Source organism: Paralichthys olivaceus, chromosome 21 (assembly GCF_024713975.1).
Source record: "Paralichthys olivaceus isolate ysfri-2021 chromosome 21, ASM2471397v2, whole genome shotgun sequence".
In the NCBI taxonomy this organism is placed as follows: Eukaryota; Metazoa; Chordata; class Actinopteri; order Pleuronectiformes; family Paralichthyidae; genus Paralichthys; species Paralichthys olivaceus.
The window spans coordinates 10,400,381-10,422,688 of NC_091113.1; the positions used below are offsets into that span (position 1 = coordinate 10,400,381).

At 40.6% G+C, this 22,308-nt stretch overlaps 2 protein-coding genes across 10 annotated transcripts in view; both read right to left on the reverse strand.

The window, feature by feature from the left end:
• Nucleotides 1-396: 396 nt before the first annotated feature.
• On the reverse strand, nucleotides 397-7,887 carry telo2 (TEL2, telomere maintenance 2, homolog (S. cerevisiae)). 5 transcript variants are annotated; one of them, XM_020082701.2, is made up of 22 exons: nucleotides 7,749-7,882; nucleotides 7,553-7,622; nucleotides 6,916-7,256; nucleotides 6,565-6,851; nucleotides 6,396-6,464; nucleotides 5,870-6,017; nucleotides 5,661-5,763; nucleotides 5,505-5,573; nucleotides 5,285-5,426; nucleotides 5,042-5,178; nucleotides 4,545-4,633; nucleotides 4,248-4,346; nucleotides 4,054-4,142; nucleotides 3,863-3,954; nucleotides 3,658-3,774; nucleotides 3,486-3,557; nucleotides 3,207-3,377; nucleotides 3,021-3,112; nucleotides 2,843-2,942; nucleotides 2,455-2,519; nucleotides 1,890-2,005; nucleotides 397-1,218 (listed from the first exon to the last, which is right to left on the reverse strand). In XM_020082701.2, the coding sequence occupies exons 3-22, from the start codon at nucleotides 7,254-7,256 to the stop codon at nucleotides 1,097-1,099; spliced, it is 2,520 nt and encodes an 839-aa protein (XP_019938260.2). In that variant the 5' UTR covers nucleotides 7,553-7,622; nucleotides 7,749-7,882; the 3' UTR covers nucleotides 397-1,096. The 5 variants fall into 5 exon arrangements, with proteins under 5 accessions (XP_019938260.2, XP_019938263.2, XP_019938261.2 ...); XM_020082704.2 differs by lacking the exon at nucleotides 7,553-7,622 and having other exon boundaries at nucleotides 6,565-6,842; nucleotides 7,749-7,887; XM_020082702.2 differs by lacking the exon at nucleotides 7,553-7,622 and having other exon boundaries at nucleotides 7,749-7,887.
• A 774-nt stretch (nucleotides 7,888-8,661) lies between these two features.
• rab11fip3 (RAB11 family interacting protein 3 (class II)) overlaps nucleotides 8,662-22,308 on the reverse strand; it is a 30,581-nt gene continuing 16,934 nt past the window's right edge. For 3 of the 5 annotated variants that reach the window (XM_069517333.1, XM_069517334.1, XM_069517335.1), the window contains 10 exons: nucleotides 18,809-19,009; nucleotides 15,814-15,951; nucleotides 14,727-14,762; nucleotides 14,499-14,592; nucleotides 14,080-14,324; nucleotides 13,491-13,572; nucleotides 13,246-13,383; nucleotides 12,929-13,084; nucleotides 12,481-12,621; nucleotides 8,662-12,384 (listed from right to left, as the gene is read on the reverse strand). In XM_069517333.1, the coding sequence (XP_069373434.1) occupies nucleotides 12,271-12,384; nucleotides 12,481-12,621; nucleotides 12,929-13,084; nucleotides 13,246-13,383; nucleotides 13,491-13,572; nucleotides 14,080-14,324; nucleotides 14,499-14,592; nucleotides 14,727-14,762; nucleotides 15,814-15,951; nucleotides 18,809-19,009 (1,345 nt within the window). In that variant the 3' untranslated portion in view covers nucleotides 8,662-12,270. The remainder of the gene's footprint in view (nucleotides 12,385-12,480; nucleotides 12,622-12,928; nucleotides 13,085-13,245; nucleotides 13,384-13,490; nucleotides 13,573-14,079; nucleotides 14,325-14,498; nucleotides 14,593-14,726; nucleotides 14,763-15,813; nucleotides 15,952-18,808; nucleotides 19,010-22,308) is intronic. The other 2 variants (XM_020083154.2, XM_020083156.2) reach the window with 1 other exon arrangement.

The window sequence follows — 22,308 nt, forward strand, 5'->3', positions numbered from 1 at the left end:
CAACAGAATGAAGGGTTTTCTGGCCCCATCAAAGTAAAATGTCCTCTTATTAGAAATTAGACATCACATTAGAAATGCTCTAATGTGACAAGTATCTGTAATTAAGATAAAAATAAAAATGTTTCAAGACAGTGTAAATTACAGAGATAATATTAAAACTACCTTGAAAAAGAAGAATTTAGGTTAAACATCTTTCACATTACTCACCTTCAATACATTTGGACATATGTGTAGAGTTTCTATGGCTGATCAAAGCTGGATTGAGATATTTTACATCCACGAAAATGGAATGACTCCATATGTTGCTTTCATCTCATTTGTTTTTCATTATGAATATGTATTCAATTGGGACAGGGCTCATTAATGGCCAGACAAAATAAAGAAAATGAGCCAGAGTTCACTGTATAAGCTCATTTTAATCTGTTATTTATTATTATACTTATATCACGAGAGATTTCATGTGCATTATACATACTATCCAAACTTACTGTACAACAAACCCATGATTAAAATACTATGACCAATAATAAGAAAAGAAAATATGTTCACTTCTTGTAACCAATAAAAAAGATCTTGTGTATTTCTATTCTTGAATTTATTAAATCAAAATATAATGTAAATATTTTCTCATAGTGCTGTTTTTTTAACTTCCACTTTCAAACAATTGTTGGCACACACATTACAAGAATATCAAGCTTCTGCAAAAGGAGACAACGAAAAGGTGCAGTCTCACTTATGCATATATAAACAGACTGGCCCAGCTCACAAAACAGGGAACAAGCTCTAAAGAGCACTGATGCCAAGGTTAGTTTGCACCAGGAGCCGTCTCCAAGAGCCAATGTGAGCAGGAAGTCACTCCAAAATGAAAATGCAGCTCTCAAGTAGCAGCTGAACCACCTGACAAATGGAGAGAGAGTTCATGTGGAGGAGCTCCAACGAAAGGACAAGCTTCTCTGGGGAGAATTGAAGAAGAGGCGGAGCATGGAGTCCTAACTTCACAGCCTGAGCAATCTTAGCACGGCAGAGGCATAGAGGGAAGGTACAGTCCACCCCCCACATCACAGAGTCATTTTATTGTTCATATCTGATGCTGTGATCATGATTCCAGAGTTATCGCTTGTGGATCTTGAAGTTGTTTCTTCAGGCTTTTATCCAGCAGCACCAGACTCTGTATAGCCAGACTGCGGCAGTCTGCGTCAGGATCTCCTTCAGCCACGTCTGTCAATACAAACAACATAGATAACAGGGTTTTTCATTTTCAAGAAGCAACTATTAAATGTAAGAATTTTTAGGGCCATAATGAGAGAAATTTAAGACCCATGTCAATCCTGACTGATAAAAGGGAATATTTTAGATTTTTTAAACCTTTAAAGGCTAAAGTTCAGATTATATTAGACCCAGCAGAAAACCCTGAAATAAGGATCAATAGTGGGAACCAAAAAAAGTCTACATCTCAAGAACTGGAACTCTCTAATTCTGGCATTTTCTTTGTACAGTTAACAATACTACATGTTACCTGCAGCAATGTGAAAGTACTTTTATCCTCAGAGGGTTTGAAAAGGAACTAAATCCAGCTGATGATGAGCTAATCACGTCACAGGCGTTCTGTGCACAGGACATCCTGGTTCCTCATCTTTTTCCCAGAAATGTTCAGTCCAGCTGTGTGTGTGCGTGCCTGTGTGTGTGGATATGACTAATTCAGTGGACATCCTGACAGAAGGTCATTATGCAGGTGCAAGTCCATTTATAGGGACCATGCGTTTTAGGGTTTATCTATTTTTAGTAACATGTAACCTAACTCTGAATTAAACACTAATGTTTGAAATTAAATATCCACGTTCCATAAAAAAAAAAAAAAGATTTCACATTTTGTCACCAGACATTTTTACCTGCCAGCCAAGTTCTGGTCTCAAACAGCTGATCGCTGAGATCCAACAGCAGGTTTTGACTGGGCATGCTCAGAAACACAGAGCAGACAGCGAAGAGGACGCCTCGTCTCACCATCCTTCAACACAGACAGATTTCAGGTTAAAGCTTAGACTGAAACAAGATAATAAAACAGCATGGTCAGTTCAACTGTTATATTTGGTCGGTGAATGGTGATTCTGCGGTGGTCAAGTGACAAAACCTGATGCTAGAAAAGGGACGCAACCACACAGTTACAGTTACCTCATGTTGAAGGCCTGGATACACCAATGCTGTGCAGTAGCGGGCAGTTGTTTTATAAATTGTGGAGTGTGTATGTTACGCTAATTTCATAGTTTTGTCGATCAATACAATAAATTTCCTGACCTTAAAAGTTTACACCTTTGACGCTTAAACATTTTAAAAACATAGCACATCTTGAATATAATGTGAGTGCAGCATCTCAAGTGCATTTCTAGTTAGTGTTAGGAATAATAGGCTACAGTGTTGTTAATGGTTACTGGTGCACAGTGACAAAAACATACTTACTGGTCAGCATGGTAACGCACTGCCCACACAAAGTCAAGCAAAGCACAACCCATCTGCGCAGCTACCTGAATAAAAGAAAACATACCTGGTTGGATTATTGTAATATTATAATGTATAAATGAAGCCACAGAACATAATAAAAACTACAGAATGAGTTTTAAAATCACATAACTGATGGTTCAGAATAAACTCTTTCAATACAGGCCACAGATACACACTGATCATAAAAACCAATAACATACTATACAAAACACTTCAAAGCTACAATTTCTCAACTAAAACTCATCCAGCCGAGCTACATAGATATAGATGTAGATATCAAGCTCTAGTTGTATGTACTTTAATCATGTCATTGCAGCATTGACAGTTGTTAGTTGTTTAAAACTACCGGTGCATTGACTGCCAGATGCATGAAGAGGCCCAAGGTGTGGATCAACCTTCCCAGCACCAGGTGGTCACCGCCCAACAGGTCAAAGGTCACCTGAGGCCTGGCAGAAAATAATGTTATATTTTAAAAAACACTAAAACATAAAACAATGAATGTTGACCATACTTTACACACTTACTTGTCATAATTCCTGAGTAGAGGAAAAAAGAAGTGTCCAGCAACAGGTGCATAACGGTTAGGAGTGGCCTTAGCAGGAGGTTGTGTGGCCCCCTGTAGTAATATGAGGAATCAATGGAAAGCTCATGAGTCAGACTTCACTCAGTTACTGAAAAGGCAGGTGACAATGACTGTCTACTCCAAGTACCTTGCTGAGGCGTTTGGTTTTGCTCTGAATCCGCTGCTCTACTACTTGTCGCCAGTGGACAGGGTTGTCACCAGGGTATGGAGTCAAATCAGCGATGGCAGCAGAGCCTATGGATGGAAGTCTTTTTTCAGTGATTGGTTTGGAGAGTTCCTGAGCAGCCAGAGCGAGGACCTAATAAACCAGAACAAGAGTAAGAACAACAATGCACTTGTGACAGTGATCAAAAGATCAGTGACGGTACACGGCCATTATTAAAAGTAGAGAAGCTGTTATTTTTACCTCCAAGATATCCAGCCGCTGGCGAAGACTGTAGTTTAAGGAATAAAACTCTGCGGTCAAATACTGCGTCACCTATCAACGAGACGGAATAGATGGACATAAAAACTTTGCTCTGGTGATACTTTTGATTGGAAAAGCTAAACAGTGCGGAGAGTGAAGTGGAAGATCATACAGGGATACAGTCAGTGGCAGCGAGAGCCACCATAGCTGCCTGTCGGAGCCTCAGGAAGCTATTAATGCTGTATTTATCCTCCATGTGAAGAAGAACTTTCGTCATCTGGACGCTGATCTGAAAACAGCAAAACAAACAAATATGAGGAATAATGTGAAAACAATGTTATTTTTGTGTTGTTAATGTTTCAGTGATGCAGCCTCACCTCTTTGGCTGCAAAGACGTTCTTCCTCACCAGGCTCTCGGCAACACTCAAACTGAGCTCCACCCGCACAGGCTCCTCAGACGATATTAAAGCTGGATGGGTTGAGAGATGAGGAAATATTGGAGATGGATCTAATCTCAAAACATTTTAAAATAACCGCAGTGGAAGAAATTAGATCTGTGAAGCCGTACTTTCCAGACAGTCTCGTAGGTAGCGAGGTGGCGATTCTTTACTCATGTCTTGATCTCCAGACATATCGTAGGGAGTCAGCTCATCATCACTTGATCAAGAACAAACTTGATGTGAAAAATACACTCAAGTAATCGCTTCATTACAAACAACAAATGGTCAACACTTTAAACAGTATCGCCTTACTCAGACTCACCTATCCAGGTCAGAGTCTTGATCTGTTTTTGATGACTGAGGTTTTGATTTATTCTGAGGAGATGGAGACACTTCACTTGTGTCTTGAGGAGCATCAACTCTGCAGATGACAGATCCCATAAAGTCAAAGCCCAAAGAGAAAAAGTGACATGGTTTAATGGGATTTATTGTTATTCATAAAGTAATGACATTAAGTTAAAATAGTTCTTATAGTTCTTTAAACTATAGAACAAGACCTAAACTTTTCTCTGACATTTCTTCTGTTCATGTCTGAGTTACCTCAATGTTGAACACCTACCCATGTACAGGTTCAGGCTCTGGTTCATCAGTAGCGATGGTGGGAGTCATGAGAGAAAGCAGCTCCTGAGTTTCCTCGTCCTGATCGTACTACAACACAATAATACACAATGTCAGAGACAGGTCTAATAATGGAATTCCAGTGAAGTCGTTGATCAAATGTTTCGAAGCCAACTGGGATGACATAACATCTGTCATAAGTAAGGGCTGCTGTTCTTGTTCAGAACTGAGATCATGATTCTCGTTTTTCTCACACTCAGTCACCACCGTTTCTCTCTGGCTCTGTGTCACTGCTGGTTTTCTGCTACTCTACATCATGTGGGGTAATGCTGCATTGTCACTGTTCAAAGGGGGGAAGCTAAGTTAATGCAGCATGATGTGGTTCTTTAGATTCTGTTGGAGAAAGTATGAGTGCCTGTTTTGCTGCAGCTGGTGTCTCTAATTAAAATGCAGCCCTCGTTTTATGCTGCATCATTGTTTCGTGCTAATCAACTGTACCTCAAATTTGAGCTTGGTTCCATTGATATCCATGCGAGCACTCAGACACTCCCCCACCACCATGCCCACCCGCCTGATCTGCACCACATTGCTGTCCAGGTGGCTCTGCATGCCACCGAGCATACACTGAAGCAGTTCTGGAAAAAAAAGTAAATGGAGAGCTCAGTGACGCAACAATCTCTTTCTCTTTGTATGGATGTATTACTACTGCTGCTTATGTTTGAGGGGTAAACAATTGCGTACCTGAACGTAGCTCCTGTAGCTCAGCGTCTCTCAGCAGGCTCACACTGAGCAACAACGCCTTGCTAACATACATCTGCTGCTCGAGAGGCGTGTGTTTTACTGCACTGGGGTTAGCCCAGGCCTGGGAAACCGAGCGCAACACCTGAAAAATAAACACAAACACATGTAAAATCATCTATACATGTATATTATGAAGCTGTTGAACATACTATACACTCACCTGTATGAGCAGTGGCCTTCGCTCTCTGTCTGCTGCGAGGTAACCCAAAACAATTCTCAAGACTTTAGTCTGGGGGAAAGAACAAATATGTCACATGATACTGTATGTACAGAATGCCTGTATGATTTATTATCACGCTGTAAGCTAATATCTTACCTCATATTTATACTGTAATAATAGCAATTTATGAGTGATGACGAACTGGGCCTTTTTATTCTTTAACACTAGATTCCCAATAATCCGTCCCAAGGCTTCAGGCCTGAAAAGAGGAGGCGAGAGACACACAGGTAGAGGTCAGATTTACTGCTGGCTGTTATAATACATATGAGTGTGTCCCAGCCTGAGTGAGACTATAACCAGCTTACCCACTGACAGCCTGCACCAGTCCAGTGAGCACACTCTCTATCCATCTCTGTGGAACGTTCTCCAGCAGCTTCCAGCAAACCCTCTGCCACACCATGTCCGAGTGCGTGCAGGCAGACAGCCGAGGAGCCATAACTGCCAGGACCACATCTGTAGAGAAAAGAAACGCAAACCACAGAAGAACATAAAGGATTGTGTGTCTCTATAGATGTGGCAATAAATAATCAGAGGTCCAATCATTTGTTTTATAAGAAAACCATCATTCAATAAACTACGAGACAGGAAACGTTTGGTTTGACTAAACTGATTATTTCACCATAATCTGCTGTCAACAACCATGACATTTTTAATTTCCTTATTTTCTTACCGGTAAATTGAATTACATGGATGCTAGTTATGACTATCACACTTCCCATATTATCACTAGGTAATTTCCACAATGTGGCAAGACTATGAGAGTAGACACATGATATAGGAAAAACAGGAATGTCAACTTTTATTTATGTACACAATGTAATTAAAACTCACCACCATGCCCCTGGATACACACTTTTCCTAGTGTCTGAACCATGAAAGTTAAGGAGCAGTCTGTGTCATCTGTCACAAACAAACAGAGAAATCACAGTTTATCCACACACATGTTGCATCTTTATAAGATCTTTAATTATTGTTAAGCGTTAATCAGACGTTCCCTTACCTTTGAGAGCCTGGCAGGTCCGCTCTAGGGCAGTAAGCATCTCTTTGGCAAGTAACGGGTAGTACTGCTGAGGAAGAAAGAGTGGCTTGTTGTTGGGATGTAACCTGTTGGCTGTGAGGTCCGGCAGCGCCACGATACGCCCCAGCAGCGTCTCTCTGAGCTGGGGGGAGTCAGAGGGAGCTGTCTGCAGACAGTACGACCACAGCAGGTCAGCGAGGCGACCACGCTGGAGGAACTTCTCAGTGATGCTAACCAGGTGGTCCAGATTGATGCTGGGTCTGCATGGACTACATAGTTATTATGGAATAGACAAAATGATTTTAAAAATGTCCCTCTTCCAGCAGTTCTCACCTCAGAGTTGTTATTCCCTCCAGCAGAACCAACAGAGCCTGCTCTGGCGGCCCGTGGAGAAACAGGCCATCCCATAAGTCTGTGCGCTGGGCTGCTGTGAGGCTGTGCACCCAGTCTGCCTGAATGTTGCTGACGAGGAACTGAAGGGTACGAGTGTAGTGAGCTCTCCTGAACTCAGCCCGCTGAGCTGAGCCGGTCGTACTCTCTGGGCCCTCGTCCAGGTGAGAGTGGAGTGTTCGAAGAGCAGCAACGATGTCTTTGTCGTCTGTGGATGTGGCGAGTGTGCGGAAACACTGGGCCACCATCAGACGGACCTCAGAGTTAGGGGGGAGAGAGTCCATCTTGGAAAAGAAAATAACAGCTGGATTTAGAATTAAAGGGACATTTAAAAAGAGCACACAGAAGAAACTAGCTGATCAAAATTAGCTGTATATTAAGAAAGTGGAGTCTAATGTGTGTAACAATGACTCAATAATAATAGATAACAGAAATAATTATAAATCTCAATGGAAAAACTGGCTTGTTCAAAATCCAGCACACATATCAGACTAACTGTTCAAAGCAAAATCTGTGCGTTATAATTAAGAGACGTTAGCATGTTTGTCTTGAAACTGCTATCAGCATATAGCATCGTTACCTTTTGGACCTTCACTGGTGCTATGAACAATTAGGTTCAGTATGACTTTAGGTGAACTCTCCCTTTAACCCTGTAGTTGACGGTGATGACGATTTAAAACGTAGAAATCGTCAACGAAATGAATTTAACGCAGTTTCCTACAGGTATTAGAGAATAACAGTGAGCCTGCCGTTAGCATCTGTGTTAAGCGACTTACATTTATATTACTTAAAGCCGCTGTGACATTAAAACATTTCTTTTCGATGTAAAACGCTCAGTTCTTTCTGTCACTTCTTGTTGTGACATGTTGTTCCCGCTGCGTCGCTTGGTTCTGCGGTGTCCTCCGTCAAAATACGTCCGTGGTGAGCAAAGAGCTGAAGTAGAAGGTTCCGGGTACATGGTTCCCCGTGTGGCGTTCAAGAAGCCAACGTTTTTGTAACACTTCATCATGTTCGTTATGTTAGACAATTATTCGATCTTATGATAATGACTTTAAATAATCATGAACAGGAACCATCATACACGTGTCAATAACCATAATAGCTCAAGAATATTAATGGGAGTGACTGATAGTGATAGAAATATTTTTATTGAACAATCATGTGCAAAATAGCAAAATAAAGCATAATACATTTCTAGAACCAATTTAGAAAATAAAGTTAAAAATAATTTTTAAAAAAAATCACTTTTATTCTCATCTTTCTTTAAAATAATATGAATTATATAAATATTTTATTCAACACCAACTCATCTATGTTAATGAATACATTTCTGTATCATTTATAAAATCATTTTAATGTTACTCATTTTCAATTGCTTTGCACCTATTAATTTTAATATTACAAAATAACATTTTAGTGACAATAATCTTGATACTAATAATAATGGAATGTGCTGTCCTTATAGAGTTACTATATTGACAAGTTAATAGTTGACAGTACCGTACTAACATCCTTTAGAACAACACTGAAAATAACTGAGATCTTCTTGCCTTGTATTAATTGTGTGGTTAAAAGAGCATGTTTATTTATGTGAAAAGCTCCAGGATCCACACAGTCCATGCACACAGCAGACAAACGCACAGTAAAATGTAAACTTGACTTGTAAAAAATGACACAACAAACACAGGGTGCTTTTATTCCATTTATTTTTCTAATCTTACTTTCACTGTTAACCTTTAAATTTTCTCTTTTTACAATGACTGAAATTCTATTTCCCCAGTAACAATTAGGATTAGATCATTGGGGATCTTCAAAAATAATATACAGCTGTAACCAATACCATTATAATTTATACATTTATTTTCGAAAATAGGAATAAATTTAACTTTTATAATTTCTCTTTTCTACAATTATTCTCTTTTTATCTTCCCAAGCCAGGCACTACTTAAGTAGTGATGTTTGTGCCTTCAGCAAACTTTCTTTGGACACTGGAAGTAACCGTAAGAGAGAGAGAGAGAGAGAAAAGAAAAGTCCACCAAAAAAAAAAAAAAAAGACAATTCATATTTACAGTTTAAGTTTTCATTGTTATAATTTAACAAACTGACAGTCGTGTGGTCAGTGCTTTTCCCAGGGCTCATCATCAGGTTAGTTTAGAGGCAAAGTTTGAGACACAGAGGCACAGTGTTTGGACTAGCAGGCAAGTTTCTTTTTTTTAAGCTGAGTGTCTGTCAATTTATTATTGATTAGAACAAGTGTTACCAAAAGTGTGATCACGGACCCTGATAGATTAAATGATCAGTTTAAGCTCAAACATCTCGTCTTTGGTCATTTTTGAAAGCAATAGAAACTGGATCTGGTTAAAGTGCAGTCACCTTCAGCTCTGCTCAAAGGGAATGTTTTTATCAGCTCTGTGCTCTCTGTTGTTATTCTGTTGCCAGTTGTCCTCAAACTATCTGTCAAAAGCTGACGATAAAATATGAAGCAGGGAGAGAAATAACTGCGATATAGTCTGCTGTGGTCAGGTGTTCCCTCTTAGAGAAGCACAATAGATTCATTACTCTAAAGAAATGAAGCGTTACAAGTGAACCTCCAATTGCACTAAAAGGCAGAAAGCTGAAATCAGCGAGCCTGGATATGAGGTTTTTCAGTGTCATGTGCAGATATCACAAGGTCTCACAACCAACGACTCCACTGATGGGATATTATAGCATATGATTTGTCAGTCAAAACAAAGGTCAAACAACAGAATCAGAGAAGTACAATAAGAATCTATTTCCATGCAGTGCCTGACTCCGTCTGGGAAGACAACAGTAGAAACTGCATACTCTGCCATTTATCTAAAAAAAAATAAATCACAACCCTGATGAGGTCAAAGTCGCATCAGCGTAACGGAAGAGTGTGACGACCTCAACAAACGACCTTTCGAGAGCAGGTCACTTTCAAGCTTTTTCATTCGATGGAGACGATAACACTTCAAAACGTGTCTCTTAATTCAATAAATTCTCCCACAGAATAGTTCACCGTGAGTTAGTGATCTCCCCTTGTGAAATTCAAAAAATGTACAAATATATTCTCGGCGGAACAGATCACAGTCGTGAGTTGTGTTTGTGTCGAATGATGAATAAATATCTGCGGGTGATTTTAAAAGGAGAGAAAAATAAACAGATACTGTACACGCTACATGCTAGAGAAGAATACAGGCAGCTGTCTCTCAGCATAAGACAAGAAAAAGAAATGTTCCTTCCTCTTCCGGCTATAAAAATACCTAGAATCTAGAGTGAGTGTAGAAAAAACTTTACATGTACAAGTCATTTACATCCAAGGCCATTTTTCTCCAGGGAGTGGCAGGTGAAGAGGAGAAGTGAGAGACGATTTCGAAGGTGAACATGGTGGTAAAAAGGAATTCCTTTTTTTAGCATACTGGTGCTGAACGCCATGCTGTTTGGACCAAAACAACTTCCAAGAACATAAATCCGTCAAAGAAATCAGGTGGGTAAATCCAACACGGTTTCTGAGTCCAGAAGTGTCGAGGCTGCTCAAGCACAGAGTCAGTCTGAATACGCAGATGTTGCTTGATTCAACCTGCTTTCTATTAATGTCCACGTTCTCATCAAGGATTATTGCTCCTAAAGTCCACCTGTCTTTTCAACACTAAACAGATCAGGTCTGAAAAAAAATAAAACTGGCCGATAGTCAGGGAAGAAGCTCATATGAAGACTGAAAAAATAGCATTTGAGTGAAAACTTATTTTGTAGTATATTTCCAACATGTCATTGTGAATAGTGTGATGGGTTTTTTTTCTTTCTCCTGCAGCACACACCAGCCCCCGACTTTCTCTGGTGTGTCTGTAGCAACAAATCCAACATACTATCATCTTCACGCAGCCTCCAAAATATATTCAATTTTACATTTGATCCCTTCATAAAACATTTTTTTTATCAACAATAAAGAAATCAAAAACAAAACTTAGTGCAAAGTACAACCTCCAGGATGTCAGCAGTTTTCAGTCACGCGTTACATTTTTACTGACGATGAATCATTTGTGCAGCAAAGACAGAAGAAAAAAAAAAAAGAAAACGTTGGTAACCTGAATGCTCACTGTCACTTTCACTCAGCAAGAGAACGCTGGGATCAGGTGGGCTGAGAAAACTTTAACTACAACTCCCAGAATCACTCATCAGTTTCCCTTAAAGCTTAATTCAAGTGTTTGCAGAGTTTTATAAAGTGATGAGGTGGTACAATTTTGTCAGTTTCAGCCAGTAACAGTCAGTATAGATTTAGTGACATAAGTTTGAGTTATATAGATTTTGTGCCAGCGAGTGATGGGATACGAAGTCAATTTTCCACATGAAGCCTACAGCCCACCTGAGCTCCAGGACCCTGTTTCATTGTAAAAATAAATGAGACGATGAAGCACATTATAAATCCACCACGTTCCTTCATTTGGGAGAGTTTCAAGAACGACTGGGCCATTCTCATTATGCTTTCTCGTGTCACCGAGCTTTTTCAAAACCTTAAAGTAAACACAGAACACCTCACACAAACACACACACAATCCCCTCCGGGCATTTCTCTTCCTCAGCCCCTTGAAATGTCCCTTGCTTGGGTGCACTGGAAATAACTTGGGAGGACAGAACAGTGTTATAGGGACAATTAGGCAGCACAGCAAGCTTTGAACGTACTAATGACGGAACCTACTCGTCTCCTGATCAGAGCTTCATACGGCTTCCTCGCTTTGTGATGAAAACACAACTCGGCCTGGATCAGGAGATCTCAGCCCACTGACTGAACTGAGGCAAGTATGGTATGTATAATTCATGTATCACCTTTCATTTAAGGCTTTTAGGTATAATTGTCTTGTTATTCCTTGTTTTTAGCTCAATCAAACATTGACACTGTTTTTGTGGAGGGGGGGGGGGGTAGATTTCTTCTCTGAATCACTGACCTCTCACACATTCATTCACTCAACAGGGGGCGACTCAGGTCCCTCTAGCCAAATACATGGAAGTCACCAGAACCCAAGTGTTTTCAGGAGGGCAAACACATATACTCACACATAAGTACAGACTCAAGGGATGTTTAACTCAAAATAGCTTATTTTTCCACTGACAGCCATGGACTTCATAAATCCTTCTTTTTTGAGGTGGGGGGTGCTAGATGAATTGAGTGCGTTGTTGTTTTTTTCTACCAAAACGATGTCCGAATATTTTTACATCTTCTCTGGGTAGTTTTCTTTCAGCCAAGTTTCCAGTATTTTTTAAACAGCCTCTCTGAGTGGCCCTCAGGCTGTGTGGAGTCTATTTGACCTCCAGGATGGAGGGATTGCACTCCATGATGGCCACAATGATTTTGTCGATGTAGTCCTGGAGTCTGTAGTTGATCTCCTCCTGTTTGTGGATAGCCTCCATCAGCTAGAAAACAGGGAGACAGAAGTCAGTGGAGATTATTCAAATACAAGGTGAACTGGTCATGTATATGCTCATCTTGTTTGTTTTCTAAAAACCTACCTCTGAGCGAGACACAGAGTTGATCTCAGCTGCCAGAGAGTCGGAGAAAGAGGCCGACATCAGGTTCTTGGCTCCCTGGATGCTCAGGTTGATGATCTGGCCGTTTAACTCGTCATTCTGATCCTTCAGACTGCGGTTGTCCTGGAGAGATGGAGGCAAATGTAAGGCATCACAAAACATCGAAGGCCAAATGATACATCATCCTTCCATGTCAAAACAGAATAGTTACAGAATGAGACAATGCAACACAACATTTGTAAAGAAGCATGGGACTATGGCACTTTGCATTCTTTTTTCTCTATATAAGATAGTTTTAACTGCGTCATACATTATTTGGAATGTGTTCTATTGAACTCCTGCACCAACCCAGAGTAACACTCTTATTTTCATTAAGTTTTGTACAATAAAATGACAATGGAGGATTTCTATTCTATTCTTAGAATATTACCTGTTTGAGTCGTTTGATCTCTTGCTCCAGTTCGGCCTCACGGGTGCGGGTCTGATACTCCTGCAGCCCTGCACCAGGTGAGCGCCCTCTCTTCGCTTCAGCCTCCAACTTGTACAACTGTAGGTGCTCAAGCTGTTTACGTAGGTCTTCAATTAGCTGTGGTAGAGACACAATGAAGCGTCAGTTGGTTGAGTCATTAGGAATCATAAAGTGAGGGGTAAAGGGCAAAAGCACAGTCACTGTGTAACTACACTATATTATAATATATATTTTGTCCAGCACATTGTTTATTTTGCAAATAGCGGAACCAGTTCAACCTCTTGCGTGCACTCCTTCTCCTTGTGGCTCTGGTGGCGCTCGTGGCTCAGCTTGTCACCCATCTTTCTGCGGGACTCCGTCTCATCTTGCAGTCTGTCAGACATGGCTTCTGTCTCATCCTGTAGCTTCCTCTTCTCCTGGGAAAAAAACAAAAACAAAAAAGGTGAGGATAAAGAGGAGCCATCCATGTACATAATGAGAACAACTGTAGTTGGAGCCTAAAGTTAAGACAAACTGCCCTCACCTCCTCTAGTCTCTCAATGTTTGCTCGTAGACAAGGAACACAGGACCGAAGCTCACTGTTCTCTTCATCCAGCTGTTGCAGCCTGATAAACAGAAACACACATCAGAGATTCACAACAAAAAACTGCATTTTGAGTGCAACCACAAAATAAATGTTATATCTGAATCTAATAGGTTTAGTAATCTAATAATAGGTTGACAATATTCAATAAAAAACTGCTTATGATCATTGGCAGTTAATTGCCAGAGGGTGGCAGTATGGAGGCCTTACTCCAACAAACAAACAGTTAGTCAAGCACTGGCAGCACAATCAACAAATGTGTTTTCAATGCATCATTAAATCAAATATAAACACATCAACAAGCAAAACCTAAACACATTTTTAGAGAAATTACAACGTATCAAAAATGTAAATGGGTGATAATGACAGATTCTTTTTTATGTTTTTTTTATACAAGGGACAGAATTGTATTTAATAAAACAGGTGGCACAGGCAAAGAACGTAAATTGATTTATTGTACAATAAATAAATATAGATTTTTTATTTTGCCTCCAAAGATATTAGTATATATAGTCTCTCGAGTGCTCACCTGGCCTGCAGGTTTTCCTGCTCCAGCCCTCTCTCCCTCTCCAGCTTGCTCAGCGCCTCCTTGTGGCGACGGGTCTCTTGCTGTAGCTGCTCGTCCGCATGGACCTCCTGCTCCTTCAATTGCTCCTCCAGGGCGTTGGCCCGGTGCACGAGATGAAGGTTCTCTTGGCGTAGTCGCGCATGCTGCTCCCCCGAGGCCTCCGACTCCTTCTCCAGCTCGGCCACTCGGCGCTCGAGGAGGAGCACCTGGGAAAGGTAAGACATTTCATGGTTAGTGAAAGACAACTTAAAAAGGTATTGTTAGAGTACTCAACTGCAATGTGTTGCAGCCAATGTGAAAATGATCCTCCTGCCTTTAACAAGTGAAAACTGTGAATGTATGTAACCAGTGGGATTTAACTGTGAGGTTAACTTTGTCACCTTGTCTGTGATGTCATTGTCAGCGAGCTCCAGGATGTCCCGCGTTAAGTCGCTCATGGTGTCCAGAGTCATTGAGCTGTTCTGGAGGAGATGTCTGTGGATAGAAAAAACGTTTTGATAAACATTTGATAAACTGTGGTTTTCTCATTCCAAACACAACTAACTATTTTATTCAAACTATTCATACCATGAGTATGACTGAAATCAGAGCAATTATTTATTTATTACCTTGCTACTTTCTTGCTGGATAGCCTCTTACCAGCACTGGATGGGGGAAATAGAAAAACAGGAAAGATGGTCAGGAAGAGAAAAAGGATAGAGGAAAGAGACACCATCTCCTGATGGTCCTCTTAACCGACCCCAGGCCCTCTCTGTTGTGCTGGGTACATTTACAGCAAAACATCCGCTACAAAATGTTCACACATCACAGCAATCTAACACACACAGCAGCAAATAAAGCTATACAAAGTCTGATCAAGGATTAGTTTTGACCTGTGACAGATTGAATCATAGAAACTTCCAAAACTGTATCTCAATTTGATGTTTTATAGATTTCTGAATTTTAAAGTTAGTTATCTCATATTTTAGAGTTCCGATGTGACCTATGCCCTGTCTCAGATTTACAAAGCGGTAAGCAGATGAAATCAGATTTCACAGTTGCTAGCTTTCAGTAATACAGCTACTGGTCAGTAATCCTGGATCAGCAAGTTTGTTCCGATAAAAGCTGTTTTTTTAAGTTTTACTTCACTACAAGCTGGCAACCTGAAGTATGAAGGTAATGAAATGAACACAAAATACTGAAACAGACAATACTCACCTGGGATACCCAGCGTTTCCTATTTCTGCAACATCTTTCAAACTAACTAACTAACTAACTAACTAACTAACTAACTAACTAACAGGAATAACTAATCTATTGATCTTAAAATGTAAAATTTCAGATAAATGTATTGTATGATTGACAAATTATAATTTGTAAAGATGGAAACAATGGGAAGGAACCAGCATCCACCATGTAAAAGGTGCAAAGTAGCCACTGAAATTCCTTAAGTGAAATTTTCCATCAATAAATGCTAACACTGCAAAAACAGGGTGCAGATGATAGACAGACTGCCAACAGTGTGAGGTATGAAGGGCCTAAAACAACCCACAAAATACACCACAATGTGATTGTGTGTGAATGTGCAGTCCATAACAAAACACACACCATGTTGTTGCTAGTTCAACATGCACGCATTATGAGAACATGTCTATTGAGCACTGCAAACACATTCACACAGCTTGGAATCGTTGCGGGTTGTGAATGATTTGTTACCTAGTCATCTCTAGGAAATTGAGGCGGGTGGAGAGGTCCTCGAGACGACTTATTTGTTTGTGACACTGGCTACAGAAAAAGTCCAGCGCTTCCTCCCTGAGGAAGCTCTGAAAGCAGTCAGGGAGAGGAGCAGGTGCGCTGGAAAGAGGAAACAAGGAGGAAGAGGAGGAGGAAGTGGTGAGTGACGGACAAGAAGGTGAGAGAGGTGTGGGGGGGTGCACTGAGGTGGGAAAGTACACCTCTGAGGTCCTGGTAACACCTGGTCTTAACATCAGTCTGAGGTGATTCAATGAGAAGTGGGCAGCTCCAAGTTTAGTTTACACCCGGAATTAGAGCGTCTCCTGTGACTACTTGTGATCACAACACACTTCACAGCTCGATGTGCAAATAAACACGTACGTCATTCGAACTAACAAATGATATTTTTAGCCAGTCTGACTATTCAGATAGATCCATTGTCAATGTGTTAGTGTGTGTGTGTCAGCGTGAGGGAGAGATAACAGAGCCAGAAGGGGCTGAGTGTAGAACTTCAAAAGTGACCTGCTGTAATTGAGCAGAACTGGCTGCAGGACTCAGTCCACACCATCAATCTGCGTCACAGCTGCGGCACAAAGAGCTCGTGACCCGTTTATTCAAAGTTCAGCGAAGCTCGACTGAGTATGCAGAACCCCGAACAGGAGAGTCAGTCATCAATGCAGTTGTCGTGAACAAGCTGTTGTTGCAACGTCACTTATATTGATGAGTCCCGGCCACCGCTGCTACAGAGCACTGTTTATTTAATGTTTATTAATATTGAGTGTATCGTGTGTCCAAATCACTCCAGATTTGACACTGCATTTCCCTGGGCCCTGGATGAATTGATAAAACAAGATGTGGCGATCAGTGTTGATATTGTGCAGTAGCCACAAATATATCAGTGTATGTGAAATGATGAGATGTGTAAAAATACTTCTGGTTCATTATGAAACTGTAGCGAGTTAGAGAATGTCAGATGAGTGGGCGCTTCTTCATACGTGGCTCAGGATGCATTTGCAAAGAGCGAAAAGAATGTGGCCACAGGCGTCAAACACCAACTCTGAATGATAGGATCTCAAATGCATCCTCATTGCGTTCACACCTGTATCTCGAGCTGTCCACTTATGATCGGATCACCTGAGAGGGTTGTTAATACCAGAGCCTGAAGGTGCAAGGAGTGTTAGTGAAATCCACAGCACAGTTTGAAAGAGTATAGTGTGAGGGAGACGTGAAACGGACTGTGCAGTGTGGTTGTGATGTGTTTTCAGGACAGTGTCAGGAAACAAAACATCCTAGGAGGAATGTGTTGATCTCATCTAAGCTGATAAGATGTTTTTCCCCTGCTGCCAAACAGTCTCGTCTATTTAACCTTGGTGAGAGTTCAGATAACCAGCAGAATGCTCACTATTTCATTTAATAGTTATACATGTATAAAAATGAATATAAAAAACAGCTGCTTATGTCATTGTTGGGAGTTTGTATGCTCTCCCCACACCACCTCTACCAGCTGCTTGCTCATTCAGGAAGTGAGTCAGGTCTGAATTATGCAACAAACTGGTCCTGTTTTTTTGTCTAAGTCAGCAGAAATGCTGCGTTTCATGGCAGACATTGAGCGAGTGTCACTCGATGGTCATATGCACTGTTGTACGGAGCCAATTTATACTGACAGCCTGAGGAATGACTGCAGCGATGTGTGTTTGTATAGAAGAGAGGCAGCCCTCGTGTGTGCGCTCATGCTGTTATATGTAGATAGATAAATGAGCGGGTGTGTGTAGGCAGCGCTGCTACATGAGCCAACAGCGGCTCGAAACAGTGACGCATTCGCACCGAGTGGGTGAAGTTCGTGGGATGCAGGGTTTTTTTTGTTTTATTTTTTTTTTAACTTAACAAGTGAAAAGATTCCTGCTCAACTTGTATGAGATGTAATCTGTCACATACAGTTTCATCTTTTTTTATAAATATAGCATCAAATTAATTAATTTACTTAAATGTATACTTTTTATAATTTGTGCCATAACAACAACTTACACATGAGGACCTTTGAAGTTAATATCCAAGCATCATATTAGATATAATCAAGTAATCTTTGCTATTATAGTCTTCCTGTCATTTTAATAGTGACTCCTTCTAAACAGTACATATGAACTAAAGGACGTACTTCAATGATCAGCTCATTTCCATATTGTCAATGGGTTACAAAAAGTACTTGGCTTTAAAGTACTTCCTGGCAAGGCAGATCACAGAAATATCACCCAAGTGGGAATTATGAATTATCCGGCTTAGAGTCTTAGAAGAAAACAGAGGAGGAGGGGGGAGGAAAAAGGTGACTGGGAAAAAGAACTTCACCACAAATGAACTGTGATATAAAAAGAAGTGTGTTGGCTGTATTTTGGTGTTTGACAGACAACCTGTATCTGTACTGCCATAACTCAAAGGCTGATTTTGAACTCAATGCAACATCTTGTGCCTGTCTCAGAACTCTTTGGTAACAGATTCCACCCTTAAAACATTTACTCTTACAAAAAATTTTTTTACAGAGTTTTTCCCAATATCTACATTTTAATATATCATTGCAACAGTGACAGTAAGCTTGCAAAAATGAAGATTGTATTCACTCTATTTATCTTGCCCTTCACCAAGAAAAGGAGGCAAATAGGGGGGAAGGCCGTCTCCAGATAGCTCTTATCAAAGTGTGTCCTCAGTGTCTTTGTTAGAAGAGAAACATTTTCTCAATAAAACGTACTGAGAGGTATTTGGGGCCTGGACAATGCAGCTGATAATGTGTCTGTGTTAAATCTCTTATCAGGAAGGGGAGGATGAAAAGCAAGTTGTGATTTCACAGTGTAGAGTACATTTTATTAATGTTCACGTCGAATAAATGACCTTTGGGCTGACTAGTTTTGAAGGACAAAGCATTCTCAGAGTAGAAATATCATTATTCATCACATCTTGACCCCGTGTAGGGAAGTCGGGCTCGTACCTGGGAGACAGAAGTGAGGAGCCATTAACCTGCTCCAGGGGCTGTGCGAGAGGTGAGTCGCATTCCCCCTCTGTCCCCTCCACGCTGGTCTCCAGGAGCAACTCTGAGGTATTGCTTTCACCAAAGTCCTCAAAGTGCTCCTCCTCTCCACTGATGACCGTCACAAGCGAGTGGTTATGATGCTCCGAGTTAAGGGAAAACCTGATGGACACAGAAGAATGGATGAATGTGTTAGTGCGAGCCTGTGTTTACTTGTGTATACATCAACAGCGTAGTTAACTTTAGGTCCAAGCTAAAAAAGAGGAAACTGCGACAGGTTTAGAAAAGATAAAAATGGACGACCAACTGGGTATAAACAGACACAGAACCTGCATTTTTTTTTTAAACCACAACGTTACCCAAACCAAACAAGTCTCACCTTCTGATTCCATTAAAAAAATATGATGTTATAGTTTTTGAGCTTTAGAAACAACAACTGTAATAAAGTATAAAAAGGCTGGTTGATGGTTGGGGTGTTTGATCCAGAATCCTGGATATGACTGGAGCCAACTGTAAATCCCACACAACTATAATTAATCGCTCCCCCAGGAAGACCTACTATCTGGACAAGTTCAATGATCACTTGTCTTCAGACGTAATCTGTTAATTCACATTAATCCCAAAGGCTGCTCTGGCGGAAACAAAATGTCTTCTGCTCCGCTGGTAATGCAAAAACCACGACTGACAGTGCTGAGAGATAGGGCCATGACTTCAGCTCTCATAATTGGCTGGTTATCTTACACAACAGGACAGAAAGCTGTTGGGTGAACGTGGAAGTCTTTGGTGTGAAATTGATAGAGCAACAACAGCTTCAGCACCTTGATCTTCATTTAACAGGAAAACTATACTTTCCTGCTGTCCAACAGGATATACTAGATGTCTTCAGCACACACAGGATGAGGATGTTCAAATCAGCAGAAAAGTTTGCTTTCTCAGCACACCATGAAGAACCCTGTGATTGTTTACAAGAAAAACAGCATCCATCTGTCTAAAGCTAAACCATTGCCTTAATTTACACAGTGAAAACACAATATCCCAAACCGTTACACAAAAATAAGCAGACTCACATCAACATTGCAGCGCACATGCCCTAAACAAACATTAGCCTGAACTGGTTGAAGCCATGTTTTGAAGCCACTTACCCTTTACTCTGGCTCTTACATATTGGCCCCATGTTGAGGTCCCCCACACAAAGGGCCGGAGAAGAGCGTGAACGCATCTTTGAACGGCCTCCGCTGCCCTGGCGTGAAAGCCGTGGAGCAACTGGAGTTAAAACCCCAGACAACCAGAGTGGAATCCTGAAGTTTCACAGGTTACACCAATTTAAAAACAAAAACAACACTCTCCAGAGTCTGATCAGACAAGTCGGTGGTCCTAATGAGCTGCCAATCTGCAGAGCCACATGACTGGTGGTGCATTAACTGTGCCACCCAAAAGACTCGAGGCGGTACCAGAGAGGGTTGACTGTGAGTGGGTTAATCAGATTTGAGGCTAAGCAACGGCCAACAGACAGTCCTGCTGACCTTCCAAGGCCAAATGTGTGCGGGCACACAGGGGAAGGAGGGTGAGGGTGGGGGAGGCTAATCCTGTTAGATTCTTAATCCTTGGTCCAGTACTTATTCTCCTACTCTGACTATGTCTTATGTAGCTCCAGGTTTCATTCAGCTAACCAGGCTGCAAAACAAAACCCTGGTTTAGCTTCTTACCTTTTTGTACATTTACTTGCACTCAATGTTGAATCACTCTAAATGGTAAGACCGAACTAATATGGAATTTTGGAACAAGAAGCAGACACTGATATAGGGAGTAAAAACATTTCTGATACCATTATATCTGCCGATATACAGTACATATATAGAAACATACATACAATGACTCCTAAGATGTCATTATCAAAGAAATGTAATTGAGGTTTGATATTTTATAATTTTACCATAAACTTTATTATAAATGAAGATCTATAAAAAAGATCACAAATACAATCAAACATTTAGAACTTAAATTATGATGGTAGTAAATGGCAGTGTTTTTGACTTGAATATTAAAATTATTTTATTTAAACGTTTCTAGCTAGAGAAAAATGCCCATGATTTGTATATGAACTTGACTTGATTCACAGATGGACATGATAGTCACTGGCAGAGAAGGTCAATGACAAAACACTTTGCTTTCATTCTAGCAGGTGAGTCAGCAATGAGGTTTCAAGTTTTCACTGAACACGCTGCTGAAATGAGAGAATATAAGGGTCATAGAGTCACACAGTAAGAGTGGTAGGTACCAGTCAGCGGTAGATTTAGGGGGGCGAACGGAGAGAATCCGATCAGCCCTTTTCCAAAGAACAGAGAAAGGGAAGAACAACAACAAAAAAAGAGCTAACTCAACACTTCCTGGAATTCAGTAATGGAATGGGAAGTTCCAAACACATCCATGTCAGGCAGACTGCTCCGATCCGTCATCAAGCCGGACAGACAGGTCACACAGTCAGCAGATAAGGTCTCACTGTTCTGCATTTCCTCCCAACATGCCCTACATGCTATATCAACAAGAACACTCGTGCAGATACATGGGCTTCATCTGCAGCAGTTGCCTGACTTTAGATTAAATTGCTCAAACTACTGGCACTCAGTATACTATATATACAGGGTGCATACCCCTGCCACGGCCAAACAGACAACTTGAATTCAATCAAGCTGCATCTACCAAATTGCACACACTCATAGATATCATTCCTCATAATATGACAGATTCCTTAAATCAAGATCCATAAAGTATTTCCTGGGAAAACTATGAAAATTTAAAACGCCCTCTTGCCCCAAATCCTGGATCCAGCCCCTGATCCTGATGCGCACCCGAATTTAATGTGTTCTTCTCTGACCATTTCACCCAGTTCATTCAGTTATTTTAGTATAATCTTGCTTATAAGCAAACAAACATACTGACCAACAAATGGGGTGAAAACATATCCCCCTTGCCAGAGGTAATTACAATATGGAAGCAAATTTCTTCAAAATGAGAGAAATTGGGTGAATGATCAGATGATCTGATCTATAATATAAAATGTATAAAATGTTCTGCTCACTTTACCTGTCTAATGAAAACAAAACTGACAGAGGGAGAATAAGAGACAGTTTGTTGCTGTCCTCTAATGACTCAACACTTTTAACATCATTCCACTTATTGGAAAACAAACAGTTAACAAAGATTGTACTGTATCTTTTACCCTTTATTTGAAATTCCAGTGTCTCTACAGTTTACTTTTCCAAAACAGACAATACTAAAGCAACATTTTCTCAGCACTGTAGCAGTAATAAAATGATGATTTGGAAAAATTGATATTCAAACAGCTCAATTCTTGCCCTTCTGTTTACCCTTGAGACCGAAACTATTATCAAAACCAGCCACTCACTCAGTCCGTGACCACGTCTATGAGGGTAATTCAAACTTATCAAAATATACATGTT